The 21202-nt window shown below is 57.5% G+C and overlaps 8 protein-coding genes and 1 non-coding gene across 9 annotated transcripts; 6 read left to right on the forward strand and 3 right to left on the reverse strand.

Annotated features, from left to right (window-relative positions):
- The first annotated feature begins 391 nt into the window (after nucleotides 1–391).
- BCV69DRAFT_285412 (mitochondrial carrier) lies at nucleotides 392–2599 on the forward strand. Its single transcript, XM_025493384.1, has 3 exons — nucleotides 392–1219; nucleotides 1299–2114; nucleotides 2203–2599. Exons 1-3 carry the CDS (start codon nucleotides 508–510, stop codon nucleotides 2457–2459), a joined length of 1785 nt encoding a protein of 594 aa, XP_025345276.1. The 5' UTR covers nucleotides 392–507; the 3' UTR covers nucleotides 2460–2599.
- Nucleotides 2600–2753: 154 nt separating this feature from the next.
- Nucleotides 2754–4964, reverse strand: BCV69DRAFT_279121 (hypothetical protein; the record flags this gene model as incomplete). The annotated part of the gene is made up of 1 exon (XM_025491226.1): nucleotides 2754–4964. One exon carries the CDS (start codon nucleotides 4962–4964, stop codon nucleotides 2754–2756), a length of 2211 nt encoding a protein of 736 aa, XP_025345277.1.
- Nucleotides 4965–5752: 788 nt separating this feature from the next.
- BCV69DRAFT_t44 lies at nucleotides 5753–5863 on the forward strand. The gene has a single exon. It is a non-coding gene; the product is annotated as a tRNA-Ser (tRNA).
- A 162-nt stretch (nucleotides 5864–6025) lies between these two features.
- On the reverse strand, nucleotides 6026–6540 carry BCV69DRAFT_85506 (hypothetical protein). Its single transcript, XM_025495579.1, has one exon. It carries the CDS (start codon nucleotides 6412–6414, stop codon nucleotides 6133–6135), a length of 282 nt encoding a protein of 93 aa, XP_025345278.1. The 5' UTR covers nucleotides 6415–6540; the 3' UTR covers nucleotides 6026–6132.
- Nucleotides 6541–8178: 1638 nt separating this feature from the next.
- BCV69DRAFT_85525 (hypothetical protein) lies at nucleotides 8179–11710 on the forward strand. Its single transcript, XM_025495580.1, has 4 exons — nucleotides 8179–8788; nucleotides 9108–9371; nucleotides 9522–10967; nucleotides 11038–11710. The coding sequence occupies exons 1-4, from the start codon at nucleotides 8572–8574 to the stop codon at nucleotides 11262–11264; spliced, it is 2154 nt and encodes a 717-aa protein (XP_025345279.1). The 5' UTR covers nucleotides 8179–8571; the 3' UTR covers nucleotides 11265–11710.
- A 189-nt stretch (nucleotides 11711–11899) lies between these two features.
- BCV69DRAFT_242095 (hypothetical protein) lies at nucleotides 11900–12208 on the forward strand (the record flags this gene model as incomplete). The annotated part of the gene is made up of 1 exon (XM_025490026.1): nucleotides 11900–12208. A coding segment is annotated over one exon (309 nt), but the record flags the coding sequence as incomplete, so codon positions are not given.
- Nucleotides 12209–12736: 528 nt separating this feature from the next.
- Nucleotides 12737–14423, forward strand: BCV69DRAFT_85577 (hypothetical protein). The gene has a single exon (XM_025495581.1). It carries the CDS (start codon nucleotides 13079–13081, stop codon nucleotides 14168–14170), a length of 1092 nt encoding a protein of 363 aa, XP_025345281.1. The 5' UTR covers nucleotides 12737–13078; the 3' UTR covers nucleotides 14171–14423.
- Nucleotides 14424–14745: 322 nt separating this feature from the next.
- On the forward strand, nucleotides 14746–16351 carry BCV69DRAFT_285418 (hypothetical protein). The gene is made up of 4 exons (XM_025493385.1): nucleotides 14746–14824; nucleotides 14955–15011; nucleotides 15400–15552; nucleotides 15859–16351. The coding sequence occupies exons 1-4, from the start codon at nucleotides 14819–14821 to the stop codon at nucleotides 16048–16050; spliced, it is 408 nt and encodes a 135-aa protein (XP_025345282.1). The 5' UTR covers nucleotides 14746–14818; the 3' UTR covers nucleotides 16051–16351.
- Nucleotides 16352–17557: 1206 nt separating this feature from the next.
- BCV69DRAFT_279125 (hypothetical protein) lies at nucleotides 17558–21035 on the reverse strand (the record flags this gene model as incomplete). Its single annotated transcript, XM_025491227.1, has 6 exons — nucleotides 17558–18247; nucleotides 18329–18410; nucleotides 18450–20445; nucleotides 20513–20708; nucleotides 20812–20932; nucleotides 20989–21035. 6 exons carry the CDS (start codon nucleotides 21033–21035, stop codon nucleotides 17558–17560), a joined length of 3132 nt encoding a protein of 1043 aa, XP_025345283.1.
- Nucleotides 21036–21202: the final 167 nt, after the last annotated feature.

Here is a 21202-nt window from a genome sequence, read left to right on the forward strand (position 1 = left end):
GAGTGGGATGTGAGGTGATCGACGAGAACAGGCTGACGTACACCTGCGCAGCCTGACCAACAGACCTTTGCTCCTGTCCGCGTCTGCGTCTGCAGGCTCTGCCATGACTCGTATACGTTGCGGGAGGGTGCTCTCACCTCACATCAGCAGCTGATCATCTAGATCTCGCTGTGAGAAGCGATGTGACTGACTCTGCTAGCTCTGTGTGCCAGGTGCTCGTCTATATCAGCCCCTCGGGTGCACCCTGTTCCTTCCGATGAGGGACGAGGCCGAGTGCGCCTGCCTCGCGTGAGAAGGGCTGCTGCTTGGCTGGGCCCGCTTGCTCCACCCCGCATTCGCTGCACCAGCCGGGCCGTGACCCTTTTGCCGAGGAGCGCATGGCACCACCAGAGTCACCATTCACCCTTCATTGGTAGCACACTCAACGAGGTAGCACCAGCAGCACTGCCCTCATCTCAACCATTGTCACTCTTCACTTCCGAGAGCATCACAAGGGTGAAGACTGCGATGTCCCTCTTCCACTCCCAGCGTCGGGCTGAGGTACAGGAACAAGTCTCGCAACCCCACCCGTCTTCCTCCGAGGTACCCATTCTTCCGCCCCAACGTCGCCCACTAGCGCGATCGCATCGACACGGTCTCATATGGTCGCAGCAATCGCGGCTCTCGAACCATGCGGGCGAGGTCAGAGAGGACGACGGTTCAACAGCTAGCACGTCTGCCGCGAGCACTCATCCCCTCGCAAGAGCGATCACCACTCTCACCCCTCCGGCCTCCTCTTCTTCCCTCTCCCCACTTCGGCGAACTCGCTTCTACCACCGCGGACGCTCAATATCCATTCACTCGCCCAATGAAGAGGACGATGACCACGCAGGGACCTCGTCTCCCCACTTTCCCTCCTTTGCCGCCCACACGTCCCTCCCATCTTCAGCAACAGACAAGAACTCTGCCCTCGCCAGAGCATTGGATATTCAGCGAGGGACTACAGACTTTGATGGAAAAGAGGCAATTGACTCCTCCCTAAGAGAGCGGTCCGATATAGAACAGAGAGTCAAACAAGCTAGAGTGGAGGAGTCGGGAGGTGATGGCCACGAAGACGGAGAAGACGACGAGCCGGAAGAGTCGGCTGTGAGCGGAGCATACCTGATATCGTACTTTGTCGCTGGTGGAGCTGCGGGAGCTGCCAGTAGGACTGTTGTCTCACCGCTGGAGAGACTCAAGAGTGAGTGTGGGGGTGCGGCCGAGCAGTCAGTGGGCGACCGTTGATCGCTGACCTCTGTCCTCTCCCGTCCCCCCTCCAGTCATTATGCAAGTGCAGCCTTCGTCTGCGGGGAAAGGCAAAGCAGCGTACAATGGCGTCATCTCCGGTCTCGTGAAGATGTGGCAAGAAGAAGGTTTTGCCGGGTACATGCGGGGCAACGGCATCAACTGCCTCCGCATCGTCCCCTATTCCGCCGTCCAATTCTGCACGTACGAAATCGCAAAGGACAAGCTTAGCCATGGTGGAGAAGGGGAGATGACGACGGCCAAGCGACTCCTCGCGGGAGCCATGGCAGGGACTGCGAGTTGTGTGGCCACTTTCCCGCTGGACTTGGTCAGGGCACGAATCAGTATCGCCAGCGCATCCCTCTACGCAGATGCCAAGGCCGAGGTGCTGAACAACAACAATGCCAGTGGGCCCGATGCCGGCGGCAAATCCTCTGCCGCTGCCGCTGCCCCTCCACCTCCCGCTGCTCCTCCGAAGCTCTCGAGATCAGAGATGCGAGCGGTCATCGCCGAACGGCAAAAGCGCGTACCGGGGATTTGGGCCATGACCGCCAAGGTGTACCGCGAAGAAGGTGGAATCCGCGGTCTGTATCGTGGCTGTATCCCCACAGCAGCGGGAGTAGCCCCGTACGTGGCTATCAACTTTGCAGCGTACGAAGCGATGCGGAAGTACGTCGTCGAGTCGTCGCTCTCCGAGGGACGTGATGGTGAGATTGGCACCGGTGGGAAGCTCCTATGTGGTGCGCTGGCGGGGAGTATCAGTCAGTCAGTGACGTTCCCGCTGGACGTATTGAGGCGGCGAATGCAAGTTGCAGGGATGAAAGACTCGAAGCTTGGATATAGCGATAAGAGTGAGTAGCGCACTGCTCCTCTCGAAGGTAGATTGTTTTCCCCACGCTCACACCAGCTCACGTCCTCCTTCTCCCCTTTGCTAACCAGGTGCGATTGACGCCATCCGCAACATTCTCCGCGCCGACGGGTTCCTAGGCCTCTATAGGGGTCTCTGGCCCAACTTGCTGAAAGTAGCACCCAGTATCGGCACCAGTTTTCTCGTTTATGAGACTGTGCAGACTTGGGTGCATCCGCATAAGCATCACCCTCATGGACATGGCAATGGGAATGGACATAATGGGCATGGGCATGACAGTGGAGATGGGGAGGCAGAGGGAGAGGGAGATGCAAAGGTTGAGAAGTGAAGAGATTGTGCGAAAAGACAATAGAGAAGGGAGAGGTAGAGAGAGAGGGCGAAACTGGTTTGCTGCCAGGCTTACCATACCCGCTTCACAAGCATCAGCATCATCATAGAAATAGAATGCATCGTCACAAGCACCAAAGAGGCGAAGGGGTGCGAATGGGCCTGATTAAAGTTTTGGGAATGCAAGGATACGACTGTTCTATTGTGACTATGTACAAAGGTATGACTATGCTGTGACTCTAGACTGGCACTTCTCCTCTCCACCCCTCGATTGACATTCTGCTTCTACTCCAATTCACTGCACCTCCCTGACAAACCGCTCCCACCTCAGCACCACTTCCTTGACGCCTTCAAATCCAATCTCGCCAGGCACAGCAAAGATCTCACGATGTCTCTTACCACAGTCCCTGCACTTGTCGGCAACCTCTCCAGCTGCTACGAGAGCAGAGGAAGAGGAGGAGGAGGAGGAGGGTGAGGAGCACTTTTCCCTGAGCTCGAGGTGCACAAGCTTTTCCCAACGATGGCTGCCTACGATGCCACGCGTTAGGACTCGATCCGCACCGACGAGGAGGCCCTGTCTCCCGGAACCGCTCCCTACTCCCGCTCCCACTCCTGCTCCCACTCCTGCTCCACCGCCAATTGAAGTGCTCATGCTCTGACTCATGGCAGAGTCTAGCAAGGGTAGGAGAGCGCGCAGGTGGGCTTCCCGAGAGGAGCACTGCGAGCGCCATTGTGCCATTCGGGCCATTGGATTCACGCTGCGACCTACTTTGAGCCAGGTACTACTCCCAGCTCGAGAGGGTGAAGCGGAAGAGGCAGCAGTAGAAGAGAGACCGCTAGCTGTACTACCAAGACCTTGCTTCTCGAGGATCTCATAGATGTAGATGTATCCCTCTTCTGCTAGATCTGCCTCTGAGAGGGGCTCGACCATCGCTGTGCGCATGCGTGCGGCGGTGAGGTCAGAGATTGTCGCAGGGATATACTCCGAAAAGGGGATGTAACGAGCTGGGCTAGAAGCAGTGTGGAAGCCTTGTGTCTTGTTGATCTCCTTGGCATGCTGATGACAGTAGAGGGGAAGAGCTTCGTCGTCGTCGTCTAGAGTGTCTCCCTCCCCTGACCACGAAGCGACACGAGTACTACTGTCATCGCTGCTTGTAGTAATCTCGAATTCGGGATCAGAGTCGTCGTCCACGACGATCGGTCGACTTTTTCTACCCTGTGCCCTGCGCTGATCCTGCCTAGCGGACGAGGAGCGTGAGGTTGCTCCAGGAGGGGCGCTTTTCTGTCTCTGCCTCTGCCGTTGCTGTTGCTGCCTGGTCGCAGCCGGAGGGCTCTTTGTAGGACTGACAGAGCTATGTCGAGTTCTGCCCGGTCCAGGGCTCTTGGCTGGTCGGCTGCTCTGTCCCACTGCTCGAGTACACCTGCCTCCATCCCGCTTGATACCCCAGCATTGTCCACTAGCCGGTGGTACTTCTGCAGAGGTAGTGAACCCCTTCTTTGCAGCAGCTGGGCTCGCAGACGTTGTTGGCGTGCCAAGCGATGGCACAGGTTTCCGCTTTGAGGGTGTGGCTGGAGCGGGCGTCTTCCGAGCAACAGGCGTACTGACAGAACGAGGTACCGGAGGTCGTATCAAGGCAGGGGCAGGGGTAGTCGGTGGTGCAGCAGTGCTGACGCCCGGTCTGATAGGGCGAGCCGCTGTTTCCGAAGTGGGAGGTAGTGAGTCCCCGAACAATGTCTCATACGAGGGTGGCAAAGGCTGCCGGACGATGGGCGTCTGCTGCCGCTGCTGGGCCATCAATTGTGCTTTCTCACCCAGGTGCGTCGAGCTGCCCATCGAAGTCTGAGTAGGGCCGTCAGCTGGTCTGACGGGAGGCGCAGGAAGTGGTCTCCTCGGCGGCGCTCGTACGTCATGAGAGCTGGCCAGAGTGGGCATGTGAGGTAGCCTCTCACGGGAGCTTTGAGAAGGAGACGGTGCGCTAGGTCTTGGCCTAGGCTGAGGAGGGGGGGAAATATTCGGTAGCCAGAAGTGCGGGTGCGAGACCTGTCGAGCATCCCAGCAGCTGCCCGCTTGGCCATGATCTGGTAGTCTGGACGGTCCAGCGACGTTAGCAGCAGGTATGCTCATGAGGGGAGTAGAAGCTACGCGCATCCGACTGCTTGGACTATAGGGATACTGGTTCTGTCTCTGATGGCTGAGCTGCGAGGGCGTCCGGGCGGGTGGTAAGGCAGGCAGCGGCTTGTCGTTGCCAGGGGAGCTAGGTGTCTGAGGGGCAGAGCCATGTGATATGGCCGTGGAGGTGGCTGCTGTGGGCGAGGGAGCTGCCTCGAGCTGTGTGCGATAGAGTTGTCGTGCTAGAGAGTCGATGGTGTGGGGCGAAGGAGGCACGGCGGCAGTGGTAGTGTGAGGCGACCATTGCCGATGCGGTTGCAGGTACGGCTGCTGCTGCTGTTGCTGCTGCTCTGGCGTTCGTGGTGGCAGTGTGCCAGGGACCGTCGAGGATGCCATCACGAGTGAGGAGCAGCCGCTGTCTATCTAGGCTGTCAAGGATCTGAGCGTACCATCGGAGGAATTGTGGTGGAGTGGATGGGAATTGAGGTCAACGGAAGCGGGTGGTGTGCAGTGCGATGCAAGTGTTGATTTCGCCCTTCGCGCCTCGAAAAGCGTTAAAAAGTTGCAACCAACACTTGGGCCATTGCCGACACCGCTTGGCCTTGCACCTCGTCGGGTCCTTGAGCATTGGCGCATCGTCAGAGCAAGACCTACACAAGGAGAATGTCTGGAGGTGTCAGTTGGAGCTTCACGACTTGTCAGAATCGAAAGAGAGGGTAAGAAGTGCTGTTCTCTTCTGTAGCGGTGATGCACATGGGCTCGCCCAGCCTGAAAAGTAGAGCGATGCTGGTGCGTGTCTGTCTGGACGATGCTGGATCAGATCGAACCGAATCGGAGCAGCAGGCTGGCATCGAGTCTATCTGCAAGTCACCTAGTCACCTCTGTTGTGAAGCGAGGCAGCCACCGTCAATCAACGCAGCGTCAACAACGATTCTGCTCTCCAAGGCTTGTTCCACTCTTGAAGCGCATAAGAAAGAGGACTGCCTCGTCGGAAAGGCAGAAGAGGCGACGCTTGCTGCAGTGCGCCTGGCGGGAGACGGAGACACGCGCTGGATCAGTCGTCTGCACACCACACACCACACACCACCACCCCTCTCCTCCTCCTCTTCCTACCTTCATGTACCCCTCTTCCCACTCCCACTCCTCGTCCACCCTCCGAGGGACCATCATCGTCCCCCGTCGATGTCGCTTTACCGTAGTGGTTACCGGGAGCCCCTGCTATTCTTCCGCAATAGCACTCTTATGAGATCAGGGTTTGTGCTTTGCACGCGCAGGTTCGAATCCTGCAGGCGACGTATTGTTTTGTGTCCTGGAGGATCTGAATTGAGCTTTTTGTCCTCGAGATACTAGCTCTGAAGATCTGATGCTGGGCCATTCTAGCCAGTCAAGGACTTTTTCTTAGCTCCTCGCAGCAACTGCAGCATGTGTGGTTCGCTTAACATTGAGGCTGCAAGGCTGCAGGTCCGCTGCAGCCTCAATGGGCGCTGCAGTTCCCGCGATGCCTACTCATACTGTTGCAACCGCCATCATGTCTTCGTGCTATTGCAGTCTCAAATCCGCTCGCCTACTGATACAGTCTCTGAATATGACGCTCGCTTTGAGTATAGTTCGCTACAGTCCAAAAGTACATCGCGTCTGATCTGCGCCTTGCGACTGCCGACTGCCGAACATTAAACCTCCGGTGCTCAGCCCGTATTCTTGGCAATGGAATCGGCTCGTCGGAAGTCCAAGGCGCGGGGAAGACGGCGGTGAGGGGGAGGGAAGCCAATTGCTCGGCGTTGGCTTGGCTAGGGTTAGCCGATACAGGCACAGCGACGATCCTGGCCCGGACTTTCGGGCTCGTCATCCTCTCTTCCTCGATCTCCCTCACAGCTCTCGCTCTCTGTGAGCGATGACCCTCAATCTGCTTCAGGTGTACCTCGGCACTTTACTCTAGCCGAACACCTCACACATCCATCTTGCCTTGTTATCCGTAGACTGAACGCTGTCACGGAGGCTCCTCAGCTCCTACTGATCTTGACCATCGTTGCACCAGTGCATCACAGCGACGAGCGTCAGTCATAAGCGAACAAGCTCAATCGTCTGAAACAGAGCAAGTATGGCAAGAGATCTCCGGGTGGAGAGTCAGGGATGGAGAAAGCCGAAAGAGGGAGGGAGAGAGCCAAAGCTGAAATCTTGCCCTCGCAGTACCTTCTTAAGTTGCTCTTGCGTCTCTGCTGAGCTACGGCCTCAACCCGCTTGTCTCAGCATAACAGACGAGAGGAAGTGTTAGCAAGGAAGTGCAAGGAGAAGCTAGCTTCGTGGTGTACCATCTCATCGTGTAGAGAGTCGCTGTCGAGGGAAGCGAGCAGTTCCTCCAATTGACCAGACCGTACTTGCGGTCAATCAAACTTGATGAGCAGAACGTTGATAGGTGGGACTTACGCTATCTCAGCATGGTTGTAGACCACTACTTCCTTCCCCACGAGACCTCTGTCCTTGATGATTCCCTCGATTTGACTCTTCGAAACAGATGCTCTGATATCGTAGCTAGATTCGTAAACGCAGATCGAAGCTCCGTCGAAGCAGTTCGTCGACTTCAGAGTCTCCCTGCTTAGCGATCGTCGGATGTTAAGCCCTCTGTGGCTTCTTGACGCGCTCACAGGGGCTATGGCGAATGGCTGTGCGCCTCACGGGCAAAGGGTGGGCGCAATCTATCTCTGCAACTGGCCCCTCTGATCGAGGCTAGAAGGTTCCCGGACTTTCGGATCCTCTCCTCGCTTCTGTCCTCGCACCTTCCTCCGTGAACCGTCGGCACGAGCACGGACGTGGGCGTAGGCAAGCACACTAATCTCCTTGAGAGAGGGATTCGAAAGAGAGTGAAGAGACAGATTTGCTGCTAGACCCTCCTTAGGGATCTCTCGCTAAGCGCTCTTTGGGATTGCTGTCGCTCGACCATCTTCGGGCGTGCCCCTTCCCTCCCTCCCTGATCCCTTTCCCTTCACCGCCCGCCCGCTTGCCCGCCCTCACGTATTGTGTACCTGCTTCGATGGATGTCTCACATATGCCTGCTGTCTCGTTGCTCTCCGAGACGGCGCAATCTCGGTTGCAACGCCGGGGAGGACCACGGGGAGCCCGGCGGCCCGCCTGCCCGCCTGGTCCAATCTATTTTCTCGATCGCTTGGATGGGTGGGCCCCTGTCCGAGCCTCTGCTCCACCGCCGAGATGACGCCCGCGGGTGAGACCCCGCAATCAGCGCAGCAGCCCAAGGCCGAGATCATCACCACCACCATCATCATCATCATCCTGGCTGAGCCTTTTGCAAGCGAGATGGAATAAAGCGAGGCTGCTGCTGGTGTACGTGCAGCGCTGGGTGCTGAAGCTGTTAGTGTTGCAGCATTTGCTTGCTGCACGTTGATGGGCCTCCTTCGTCACCGAAAAAAGGACAGAGGCAGGGCGAGCGTGTGCCCCGCCTGCCTGTGTCCGCGTTACCCCGGCCCGCGGGCGGGGGGCGTCGGCAGAAAGTGTCTGAGGGACCCACTATGCGGCCGAATGAGGGAGCCGAGGCGGCAGCGGGGCGTATGTGACACATCTGGGCTCGCTGCTCCCGTGGGTCCACTTCCTAACCTTGCTCTTTATACTTGCCACCACGATCCTCGCCCTCACCGACATCCATAACTCATTCGACGACGACCATCATCGAATCCCTCTAGCTTGCCCCCAGCTCAGACGAGTCCCGCACCATCTCTACGTCGCAGCATCAGCTCGAGCTGCACGCACCCACGCACGCCCTTTACGGAAAGAGGCACATCAGCAGGGGCCTCTTCTGAGATCCGCCAAATTAGGCCTCCCTGTCTGCCTACCCTTTGCAGTTGCATCAGCCATCTCAATACCTCACCATACCCATCTTCGTGATACCTCGATCCAACCCCCTCCGTGCACGCTCAGATCACCCAATCTTCCTGCTGCTTGCCGGAGAATCTGGCCATAGACGAGTGTAGTGTCTCTGCGCCTCCACTCCTCCATGTCCTTCTCCTCCTTTCATCCAGTATTCCTCGACAACCACACACAAAGCTCTGCATCTACCGCCGACGGTGACGTCCGTTCACCCTCGACGTCTTCGACGTCCTCTGCTTCCTCGCAATCCTCTCCGTTCGGAGGAGGATTCTCTTACACCCGTAACCAGAGCAGAGGCGCAGCCAACGGAGGCATGCTGGCTTCAGCTCAGAACTGGGGAGCAGGTGAGTGATGCGAGAAGAGAGGAAGATCACGATGCGGGCGGGCGAGCGAGTCATACCTACTAGCAATCGCGATGTTATCCACATCGGCACTGGCTTTGCTTTGCTTTGCCTTTACCGAGGCAGATAAGGTCTCTACTGTCTCTCTTCGGCTAAACCGGGCCGGAATACCGGGTCGCGAGTACGAGAGGCTCAGTCTTGGCGTGCCTGATTGCTCCCACGTCCCTCCCCGTCCGTCAAGGCATTCCTACTCTCATATTCGCCTCTTGTGCTGACTCGACCTCCTCCCTTTCCCAATCCTCGATCACCTTGTGCCCCTAAGCATCCGAGTCTCCAGCTTCCGAGGCGTATCCATCCACGACGTCTCCCAGTCCGCATCGCAGCTCGCCTTCCACCTCGCTAGGCAATACCTACGAAGAGGTCGCCGCCAAGCAATTTGAAGCAACGGACATGAGCGGACAAGGGGGAGTCTCGACAAACTCTGCCAGTACCACACAGCCATTCTCGACGGAAGGCAACTATGGGTCGCATCACTTCGGCCAACAAGGGGTCTTTGGAGGCGGAGACATGGGGGAGACCTGGTATGGTGAGTCTCAGGATCGGTTGCAGCAGGCTCAGCACGGCCAAAGGAGCGCCAGAAGGCCAGAGCTCTCAGAGGGGCGCTTCTCCTCTGGCGACTCCCCATCCCCATGCTGACGACTCTACCTCCCGCCCCTTCTCTCCCTTCCCGATCCAGATCCCGAAGGCGCAGATCGCTATTCGGCCGCACAAGCATTCTTGACCGCCAACCCATCCTATTCTGGCGGTCCTTCCATGATGGCAGCCGCATCATATGCTCCTCCTTCCACTCGCAGCTTCGCCGCGCAAAGCATCGCCGCGAATCAGAATCACCAGGCAAGCGGCAACCCAGCGTCCTCTTACAGTGGACTGCGAGACCCCTTTGCGCCAAACATCAACAATGCCCAACCTAGCCCCTTTGCTAGTCCTGCAATGTCTGCTCACCACCGGACGAGCTCCTTTGGCTCTGACTTTGGCAGCCCACCTCCAAGTCTCTTCACCACTCTCTCTCAGCAGAGCTTTCACGATGGGCAGCCACAGCAGCAGCAACCAGGTGCAGCGTGGATGCAGCAGCGGGAGAGCTTGGGAGGTCTGCAAGGCTTGCAGAACATGAGACTTAGCGAGGGCTCTCCCTTTGTGGGTCAGACATCAGATCAGCAGCTCAACGGCAACGTCTATGGCTACCCCTCCGAGGCAGCATCATCCACCTCGTCGCTTCACAGTCAGCTGAGCCATCACTCTGGATACCACGATGCCACTTCTGCTCCAGAAGGATCCCTTGAGCAGCTCATTGCTGAACAGCAATTCGCTCAGCAGCAGTCAGACGGCTTCTCGTCCTTTGCCGTCAACGACCTATCCATGGGCGAAGGTACAGCTATAAATGACAAGTTCGATCCCTCGGTCAACATGCTTACATTCGAGCAAGTTCTCGAGCAGATGAGGAGCGGCAACGATAGCCAGCCCGTTGCTCCCCTCTTGCAACATCCTAACCGCTCGGTGCCCAACTTCTCGAGTACATCACCCTGGCCACCTTCTTCAGCTTCGGCAGAATCCAGTGGGGGCTCAGACTCCTTGCAGCAGGGATCGGCAGCGGGCTCTTCCTATCGGAGCCCCGAAGCTCTGCAAGCCCAGCCCAACCCTTCGACAAACATCCCTCGACCTGATGCCCCACTTCGGAACCCCACTCGCGAAGACTCCTTTGACAAATTGAAAAAGTACCTCAAGCTGGATGTCAACATGGCTTACGCTGGTCCTATGAACGACAGTCCCACAACTTCGATCATGCGCAAGAGGAGCGCTTCCGATGCCGGACCCATGGCCTCGGCAGTGACCGTCAAGGGTCGCGGTAGTGGAGGCAATGGGACTGGATTGGAAGGAGAGGACTTTGCTCAACTCGGAGCCAAGCTGGGCCTGGACTTCAATGGAGTCGACGGCAAATCCGGAGAGCAATTGACTGTGGATGGGTCGACGACGGTGATGGCTATGCAGCATCAGCCAGTGCCTACTTTCGGCCAAAACATCCAGCAGTGGGCACATCAGGCCGACGGACACCGGGACCTGCATCCGAGTGCAGCCAGTGGCGGAGGCTCGAGTAGTAGGAGCAGTAGCGTCAGTTGGGGCGAGAGTAATGCGAATGGAGGTGTAGGGCCGATTCGCAGCGCGGCATACGCTTCGACAGCAGGCGCTGGCACGCCCTATGCCTCTGCATCGGCAAGGAGAGCTTCCATCGTTCAACAGGGTAGCGCAACTGGCGGTCCCAGTCGAGGCGCAGCAGGCTGGAGTTTCCCTAATGGCAATCAGGGCGCTGCCAGTGGCGGCGCAGTCCCTCAGGACGCTGCTTCTGCCTCGATGCAGCGCAGCCGTAGCCGCTCCAATCAGCGCCAAAATCACCACCATCGCATCGTCCAAAGCGAAGACCTGACAGGCGCTGCTCACGCGCGGGATCCCACCCAATTCCTGCGCTACATCACTGCTCCTGATGGCTCCTTGGCGCCTCCTGGAGCAACGATGGGCTCTTTGGGCCAGTCGCTACACGCTGCCAGCTCCGGCTTTCACGGAGGTCTTCCAGGTTCACAGCCTCGACAAATATACCAGACCAGTCACGATCGACATCACTCCTTTGGCTCAAGCGAGGGTGAAAGCGATTATGGCTCTTTTGCTTCGTCACTGTCGGACTTGCCTGCAACGGGTCATGGGGGTTCGATGCAGCCTCCTCCGCACCCTCGCGCGGGAGGCGCTCAACAGCAGATTCAGCAAGGCCAGGGCTTTTCCCCTGCCATGTTCCAAGGACGGAGCTCTAGTGATATGCAAGGTCAGCCGTCTGGCCTGCAACCATCTCCCGGCACTTCTCCTGGCATCTCTTCGAACGGAGCAACGGCTGGTTCACCTGGAAGCGGCGGCTCTCCCTCGGCGTATTCACAGACGGCGCTTCCGACGTATGGCGCCCTCGCGCCACCCCGACGAAGTCGTGGAGGCAATGCCGGTGCTGGATCTAACTCCAGCTCGGGTTCGAATGTCAATCTCTCGCCTTCTCTGGTCAACCCGCCGGTGCAGACAGTGACGACCTCTGCCACACAAGCTGCCTCTGCCTCTCGCCGCAAGAATGACGCCCACTTTGTGTGCCCCGTGCCAGGCTGCGGCTCTCACTTTACTCGTCAGTTCAATTTGAGGTCCCACCTGAGGTCCCACGCGGACGAGAGGCCGTTCAAGTGTCCAGACTGTGACAAGGCATTCGCCCGTGCGCACGATGCCAAACGGCACCACGAGACTCTACACTTGAGCGTCAAGAAGCACAATTGCGAGTGGTGTAGCCGTCAATTTGCCAGATTGGATGCCTTGCATCGCCATCTCAAGCCCGAAAGCGGGACCTGCGGGGAGAAGCAGGCCGAAAAGGACCAGCTGGAGGGCATCTCAGGTGAGGCGAGGGAGGAAGGTGCAGAGATTGAAGATGGAAAGAGTGAAAGCCCCGCTAGTGGCAGCGGCAAGTTCTCTGGCCACGTCATGTAAGGCTGGTTTGCACAGATACGCACATCTACGGAAACAGTATACCCATTGTGAGAGGAGACCATGACCTCTACAAGTCGAGCTGTTCTGGATTCCAGGTCACTCTTTCTCGTCGTTCTCATCAGGTTCCTCTAGTTGACATTCCGTCTTTCCTGCCTCGCTTCTAATATGTGTAAAGCGCTTGTGATCTTCTTTGCCTCCTTGGCTTTTCAGACTCTTGGGATCATTCGCTGTCACCATCAATTCAAATCGTATCATAGTTGAGTCTAGCGTGGTTTGATCGACTGTCTCTGTCCAGTGATGCTTGCCGAGGCAGTGGCGGCGTTTGTTGGCTGCAGCAGCTTCCATGCGAGCGCCACACCACGCACGTCACCTCGCCCCGCGCCCGGGGCCTGGAGTTTGAGCGGAAATGGAAAATAGGGGGGGCGCCATCCCGCCGGGCGTCGATGTAGATGCTCGACGCGGGACTCTGAATGTGTTTGATCACACTCAAGAAGGGGAGGGGGGGCAAGAGAGAGACTTCGATTCAATATTGTCAGGAAACTTTGTGATACTCCATCCTCATCACCAGCATCACTATCATCAGCATCTTCGTCTCTCTGCTCCCATCCCTACGTACCATTCTCCCATCCCATTCTCTGCTCACTGCCTCTGCTTCCGTACCTCATCTTCGCCTAGCTTTCCTCGGAATACCCCTATTCACCTTCGCCTCTGCAATACCGTTAGCCCCCCATGGGGTGCGTCTCCTCCCGCCCTGCATCTCACGCTTCCCCACTCGCACGGCTCTCCTCTCTCATCTCCTCGCTAGCATGGCACCTCTCTTCCCTCCTCAACAACTTCTACAACCTCCACGTCGCTCCCCTCCTGAACCTCGATTCTCCTTCGGCCTTTTATAGTCGCCCATCGGCTGGAGCTGGAGAGAGCAAAGGGATCCTCCCCGTGCGCTACAGACCGGACAAGAGGTTCAGGCAGCAAATGGATGTAGAGAGGAGGAGGAGGCGCGCTACAGAGGCTGCCGAGAAGGCTGGAGAGGGACTGCTGAATCACGTGGATGACGATGATGGAGAGACGGAGGCTTGCCACGGACTGGACGGGGAACTTGCACTTACCCCTCTAGAGAGCGACAGTGGGCACAAGGCAGCAAAGCGTCGGTCCGCCCCACCTCGGTATGCTCCTCGGTCTGAGCCCAATGTCCTCACGAGCGGGGAACCATCCCTGCTCATCGAACGGCAACAGCAGCAACAACAACGTCGGACAGGACCGATCTCGGGACATGACCACGCCCCGCCTCTGGCAAAGGTCCAGAATCGGGCCGTAACCATGTCCGACACAGCACCTGTGCTCACCCGCCCCTCGCCTGCCTTTCTCCTCGAAGAGGACAACAAGCCACGAAGAAGCAACAAGACAGAGTCGGCTACACCGAGTGCATCCCCTCGCGGTAGCATGGATGTCCGCCGGCAAGCTCTAGCCTTTTCCAACTCTCAATCGGCATACAATATGCACGGCACACGTCCACCTTCGCTCGACTTTGGCCCTACCGGCCTGCCTCTCTCACGTACCGCAACGGCCCTCAGTGGCACTGGCTTGGTCGGCGAGGGAACCCCACGCACGTCCATTTCGGATATGGCCTCGGCTGCTTGCTCGAGGAAGAATGCTGCCAAGGAGAGGAAGCTGTGGAGAGAGGAGATTGATAAAGTTGCCAAGAGAAAGGTGGTTGGTTGGACAGGAGGAGGGGGAGGAGGAGGTGGTGGTGGGGCTGGGGCTGGGGCAGGCCAATTGCCGGCGAAGAGGTCGAGTCTGGGGCCAGGCGCAGGAGCCGCTTGAGCGTAGAACCGGAGAGAGAGTGAGAGATATCTCATCACTTATACCCAATAGAGACCCAGTCGAGCATATGCATGGCGTCGCAGCCATGTCACATACCCTGGACTAGGCAGATGGCAGACAAGGGCCCATCTGCTGCCTCGGCCCATATTCGCTTTCGCTGTGCATACATTTCCCACTGGTCGTATCATCTTTACACGTGCTCTTTACATACAATCTATAGACATTCTGTGTTCATGCTAGCATTGCGTCTGATGTGATGCTGTAAAGGTATGCCTGGGCAAGCCCTGTACCGTGCCGTCCAGTGTGTCTCTCGGAAGTGCAGCCTCTGCGTCCGTTGCATCGGAACGGAACGCAGTGTTGAGCCGCGCGCTGCGGGTGCGGCTCCCAGCCCAAGGCCCCTTCTCCGCCCGCCTGCCTGCCTGCCTGGTGCGCCTGCGCCTGCGCCTGGCCTCTGGCTTCTGTGGCCCTGCCCGCCTGGCGCTTCGCAAAGCCCTGCGCCTCTGCCTGCGTCGAGTTTTTGGGCGCGGCGACAGTGCAACTTGCTTTTGCCTGGCCCTGACTGCTTGCCCTTTCGCACTTCCACTTTCCTACTCTCCTCGTACGAATACCCCCTCTTCTACATCTTCCCCTTTACACACTCAAGTCACAATGAGGGTGAGCATCTCCTTGCTGTTTGACAAAACAGTCATACAGACGTTTTGAAACTTCTGCTGGAAGAAGCGGTATCGTCAGACGAGGACAGTTGAGACTGACCTTGACCTCTTTCTTCGGATCTTCCTTCCAGATCTACAAGCCCGGACGTGTCGCCGTTGTTCTCGGTGGAAGGCAAGCAGGAAAGAAGGTCAGTATCCTCTTCTGGCTATGACGGGGGATGCAGAGATCGAGGGCAGGAGATGAGCAAGGGAGCTCTTGGCCAAGGTCTAGTCAGGGCACCAGGGAGGCACGAGAGAAGCCTGCATGCAGCATAAAGCGTTGAAGAGATGTAGGCTGCGTGAAGGTGGTGATATCTCCGCTGGATGGCCTGCCTCCAAACAAGGTAGCAGATTCAAAGCAATGAGCTTCTGCGAGCATGGAAGGTCGGCTTCATCTCCTTGGCTGGGCAGGGCATGATTACACGATGGACACTAGCAGGGAAATGGTTGAGGGCATATACGCACAACGCCACATTCCACCAACCACATCATGCTGACTCACTGTCCTTCTACCAATCCCCTCTTTACACTGACTAGGTCATCGTCATCAAGCAATACGATGAGGGAACCAAGGAGCGCCCATACGGCCACGTCGTCGTTGCCGGTATCGAGCGATACCCACTGAAGGTGACAAAGTCGATGGGAGCAAAGAAGCTGGCCAAGCGATCAAAGGTCAAGCCTTTCATCAAGGTGAGCAGACGCAGTCACAGTGGCACGAATGGAGATGTGGCAAAGGGGATGACGAGGGATGCGATCAACGAAGCTAGGAACAGATGATGCCTGGACGCTGGTGGGGCACTAGCAGAGGTTGGATCGGGTAAAGACCAGATGGGAGAGACGTAACGCTCGGCTGTCACCGAGTATGCTGCGTGGCAAGGGAGGCCTTTGCCGCATGACACTGCATGGAGGATGCCTGTGGGGACTGCTGCGTACACCTTACACATCCAGAACGTCATGCTCACACGATGTGCACCTTTCCTCACCTCCTCTACTCAGGTCATCAACTACAACCACCTGATGCCCACTCGTTACGCTCTCGAGCTCGAGGGTCTCAAGGGTACCGTCTCCACCGACACCTTCAAGGAGCCATCGCAGAGGGAAGAGGCCAAGAAGGTCGTCAAGAAGCTGTTCGAGGAGCGATACCTGTCGGGCAAGAACCGCTACCTGTTCACTCCTCTGCGCTTCTAAGCGCAAAGGCTGCGTTCTGATGGTGTATCTGGTGGACCGGAGGGCGTGGGGGAGAGCGGTCGGACTCTGTCACTGCTGACGCCGAGCTGCGCGTCCCTGTCATTCCACCCTTCGCAAAAAGGGGGGATCACGAAGTAGCCGTCTCTCGATTCAATCGAAGGCTACGTACTCGTCTGGTCACCCTCCCCTTTCTTGTTCTTGTTTCATGTACTTTCTCTACCCTCCCTTTTCTCTCAGCATTACAGCTCCTGCCGTGCTACACTTTACCGGCAAAAACGACACATATTCAACTCGATTTGGCGCATGTGTGTGCATTTGTGTCTGCTGTGAAGCGCTGTTCTGTGGAAAGGTGAAGAGTGGACATGGGGGTTTCGGCATCTCCATCCTCTCTCGTCTGACGGCGGTCTGGCGAGGTCTGGCATGCAGTATGGTGTTGACATGGGACAATATCTCAACAGGCGAGAGAGTCTCTACCCAAATGAAACAGCACACAGCGACGTTTCGCCTATGGCAATGGAAGCACCAACAGATTGCACGATCTTCTACCAGTATGTACCACAGACTGTGTAGCGACACCTCCACCTCCTCGGGATTGCCCCACCCACTTCACCCCTCCCCACCCTCATCACCTTTCCACTTGGACAGAAAGACAATAAGCCGGAAAGCAGCAACGCCTTCTTCCACAATTCCCGTCCCTACCTCGTTGCGAGCCACTCAGCCCAACACATCAACACATCAAACCAAGTCAAGCCAAGTCAAACCAAGTCGAGCAAGGGGTGCGCGTGCAAAGCACAAACCCTGATCTCATAAGAGTGCTATTGCGGAAGAATAGCAGGGGCTCCCGGTAACCACTACGGTAAAGCGACATTTCTTCGACGGGGGACGATGATGGTCCCTCTGAGGGTGGACGAGGAGTGGGAGTGGGGAGGGGGTAGATGAAGGTAGGAAGAGGAGGAGGAGGAGAGGGGTGGTGGTGTGTGGTGTGGTGTGGTGGTGGAGTGCAGACGACTGATCCAGCGCGTGTCTCCGTCTCCCTCCAGGCGCACGGCACCAAGCCCCACTTCCGCATCCTGGCAGTCACTCCGCCTTGCGACACGCACGCCAAGAGAACAAGTCGTCGCCAAAGATGAAGACGAGTAACAATAGCACCGGTAGAGACGAGAGTAGAGGCAGTGAGGAATGGAGATCGAAAGCCTTTGAGATGACTGCTGAGAGCCGGTGGTCAGTCACGTCGAATGCGCATTTCGGAGGTTACGCTCATGGTGGGAAGCAAGTGATTCGACGCAAAGTCTTGCAGCCGTCAGTCGAGCCGTAGACAACACGCCACCGCACACCTTCGTGCTGCTGTATTTCAAACGACTGCAAGACACAAGTACGATCTCAGCAACGCAATGTGAATTGGATCTAAATTGACTAAGTAAGGCTTCTCTGAACGCAACACGGTAGTTGTCAGCTTAGGCGGCTGGTCACTATGACTTCTTCATTGCTCATCGGTGCGTTCCATTCTCTACTGCAAACCGTACTCCGCTACAAGTCTGTCTACATGGTCCGCGGACTCCACTCGGCGCTTCCTGAAGCGCTCATCATGGGCGTCCTCGATGACCTCGCCTTCCGAGCAGAGGTGCAGAAAGGAGGGAATGTGGGCATTGACAATGCCGGTGTATGAGCAGCGACGGCAACGGTAGAGCGTCGTCGGCTCATTGTAACCGAAGCGCGTGAGCCGCCCCGAGGCCACGGTATCCCTCGCCTTCTGCACAGTGATCTGCCCCCAGAACTTGTTCGGGCCCCTCTCCAACTTCCGAATCCTCGGCGTCACAAGGTCACGCTTGTGGCGGTTAGGCCGCTTCTGCTCACCCTTTACAGACCGGGTGGCATATGCGGCCTGCGTGACGTTGCTCCCCGTCCTCCTCTTCCTCATCCAGATCTTCCATGCCTCGATCGAACCTTGCGCGCTGATGTCCGTGATGTGGGCGGGGACGGGCAGGCTTGCGAGCAGGACTGCTGCACTGACTGCGTTGATGTCAGTGGTGATGCCTGCGGCGGCAGCGCTGGCGGCGAGCAAAGTGTCGATTTGAGCCTCGCGGTCCGCCTCTGCATACAGAGCATTCTTGCGGCTCCGTGCCTTGACAAGTCCTGTACCTCGCCGCTGGTAACAGGCCTCTTTGGCCTCGAATGCCTCTGGAGCAGCTTGCGCGTGCTGCAAGAGGGAGGGAAGGGCTTGCAGACTCTTATGAGCCCAGACGTATGAGAGCACTCGAGTCCGTACAGTCAACAGTACTTGTTCGAGCCCGATCTGCCTTGCCATCGTCTTGGTGCGAGCAATGACGTCCGCAGCCGAGAGTTCACTGGCGTCCGCTTTGCTCGTGCACAGATGCGTGAGCGTGTGCAATTCTGCTCACAAGACGGCGTCTCCATCGTACTTGATGAAGCCGAAGTGGAAGAAAGCGATGGCAGGGACCGCGAACCCTGCGACATGCACGATATGCAGCGTGCCAGCGAACTCCAAGTAGTTGCGTGTGGATGTCACACGACTCGGAGCAGTCTGGCGTAAAGGAGATCCATCAGCAAGACCTTCTTCTTGTACCAGCAGCTGGAACATCTGCGCCGAGTGGATGGCGACGAAGTTGAGCAGACCTGCACGCCTTCGAGTAGAGAGCACGTCGACGATGAGATTGGCGTAGGCTGTTACGTCTCGCGCCCTTTGCTGCCTGCTCATCGGCCAGAGGTCAACACTTGCTCCGATGGTCTTCAGGTGTGCGAGGTCCTCTCGGGCTCGAGCAGTTCCACTCGCAGAGACAGGGTCTCCAAGGGCCCAGCTCAATGCATTGCGGAATGATGACAATCCAGGGCCAGCGAAGTTGCCGAATCTGGTCGCCTCTCCGTTGAGGTCCTCCAGCGTGACATCCTTCAACACGTGAAGCCAGCGGCTTGGAATGGCAGCGTATAGTGCGTTGGAGGCCAGGATCTGAGGAGAGGCCGTGCTCTGGGTTGCATTTGAGGCAGAGGTATAGAAGCCGTGCATCTGACCGAATAGAATAGGGTCAACACGAGAGTGGGAAGTCGGAGCAAAGGGGACATCGCCGCAAGCCCTCTGCACCTGAGCTCGGAGGTCGTGGAGTTGAGGAGGGATGCGGAGGGGCGGGAGAGTGTCCAGACCCCCGTATGATGCCGAGTTGATGCAGATCGAGCCACGATGACAGCCGTGGATGAGAGCTGACTCGATGGCTGCTGCTAGGCCATTGTTCGTCTTGAGAATCATTGCTCGAGTGATCCTCAGAGCGAGCGGGGCGGTGTCGCGGGTCAATTCGGGGAACTTGCCCAAGAGGTCGGAGAGCGGCATCGTGCTCAAAGGCACTTCCATCGCGAGCATGGGGATCTCGAATGTCCTCCACTGCTCAGTGGGAGCTCGTGTTGTCATGAACTCGACGAGGCGAGTTTGGTGAACGCTAGTCGCGCTACCGTCCTCTGCGACTCGCCTCATTGGCTCCCCATCAACGCAGAGGCCGACGTAGCGGACAATTTGAGAGTGCGCTTGAGTGCTCTGCACATAGTCCCGTTGGAGAGGGAAATCTTGCCCGAATGTTGCCATGGTGTCAGCAACGTCGACGCCGGCAGGTGGCACCCATTCCCTTACGTAGAAGGAATTGACGTGGTGGCCGGAGGTGTTGGTGGCCATTGGCTTGCGCTGACGTGCCACGGCTTTGCCTTCCTCGGAGGTATCCCACGTCGATTGGACGAAGATGCCTCGCTGGATGAGGGGTCCGAGCGCGCCGCCTCGAGCGAGAGTCCTGAAGAGGAGTGGGTAGCAATCGATGAGGTGTCTTGGGTTGGCCAGAGGTGGAAGGGCCTGCTCCGCCCATTCTTCCTCAATCACTCGGCACAAGGAGGCACCGTCGGTGACGGGGAGGATTGCTGCTGAAGCAGGCAGACCGTGGTCGGTCCGAAGTGCCTGTCTGCCTTCTGCCTTGATTGCGTGAGCCTCCTCAGCCCTCTGGTGGTATTGCTCCAGTCTCCGGGCTCGCTGACAGCCAGCTGAGCCGTAGACAGGAGCGGCAGGCGCACCTTGTCTTGCGTGGGGAGTTACAGGGGTAGCTTGTCGTGGCGAGGCAGCAGCAGCAGGAGCACCACCGAGAGTCAAGGGCGATGTCGATGGAGCCGCGCTGGGAAAGGTGGGAGTTGATGAAGTTGAGGGGACGCCGGTGACGAGAGCAGATGAAGAGGACGATGGACCGATGACGGCAGGGGACGCGTCGGAGGCGGCGGGGCCAAGCAGGGCGGCAGGAGGCGTGTATGACTGCTCACGAGGGCAACCAGAAGGACCAGCCACCGCATTTCCGGGCGGGTAGAGGCAGTCGAGAAATGTCCGTGCATCGTTCCGAGAGGCCAGGAGGGCAGCTGGTAGACAGTGGTGGTAGTGGTCAGGTGCTGTGATCTCATCCCCTTCCAACCAAGTACTACTCACCTTGTAGCTCCCTTTGGAAGGCTTTGTCCTCTTCTTCGTCCTCTTGGTCTCCAACTCTTCGGACTACACGTACGTCTTCTTCTTCTGCAAAGGGCTCTGTGCCAGAGAGCGGCGATGAGAGTGCTGACCGGTAGGCTTGGTGTTGCCGCGAGGTTAGAGCTGAGGTGTCCTTGCTGCGTGTCGTCGTCGATAGCGTCTTTGCGGCTGATAGGTAGAAACAAGAGCGTATACAAGCAGGGCTGGTTAGGCATCGTCTCAATGCTTCCACTTTATCGCGTTACCAGTACCCTTGTACTGACCTCTGTAGGCGATCCTTCTACATCGTTATCCGTGAGCGTAAGGCAGACAACCGGCTCTTGAGGGTTTGGAATGATCACGACGCTTCGAAAGTAGCTATCGACGCTAGATTGACGGCTATTACTGTAGAGGGAAGAAGGCGTAGGGACATGCTGAGTGAGGTACTGTGACTATCTCACCTCGCTATCGTCTTCAACTTACCTTGTAGCTCTGGTTGAAAGCCCATGTCTTCTACGGCTTTGCCAGTAGGGTAAGGTGGACCAGGGGTTCCGAGAGAGGGACCGCAGTTATATTAGGCTCATTGCAGCATAGGTATTGGAGGGTGCCTGATGAGGATGAGGTGGTGTATGCTGCGTTCGATAAGCTTCTGCATGTGTATTGATGGCTGATGGT

Source organism: Pseudomicrostroma glucosiphilum (assembly GCF_003144135.1).
Source record: "Pseudomicrostroma glucosiphilum strain MCA 4718 unplaced genomic scaffold BCV69scaffold_18, whole genome shotgun sequence".
In the NCBI taxonomy this organism is placed as follows: Eukaryota; Fungi; Basidiomycota; class Exobasidiomycetes; order Microstromatales; family Microstromataceae; genus Microstroma; species Microstroma glucosiphilum.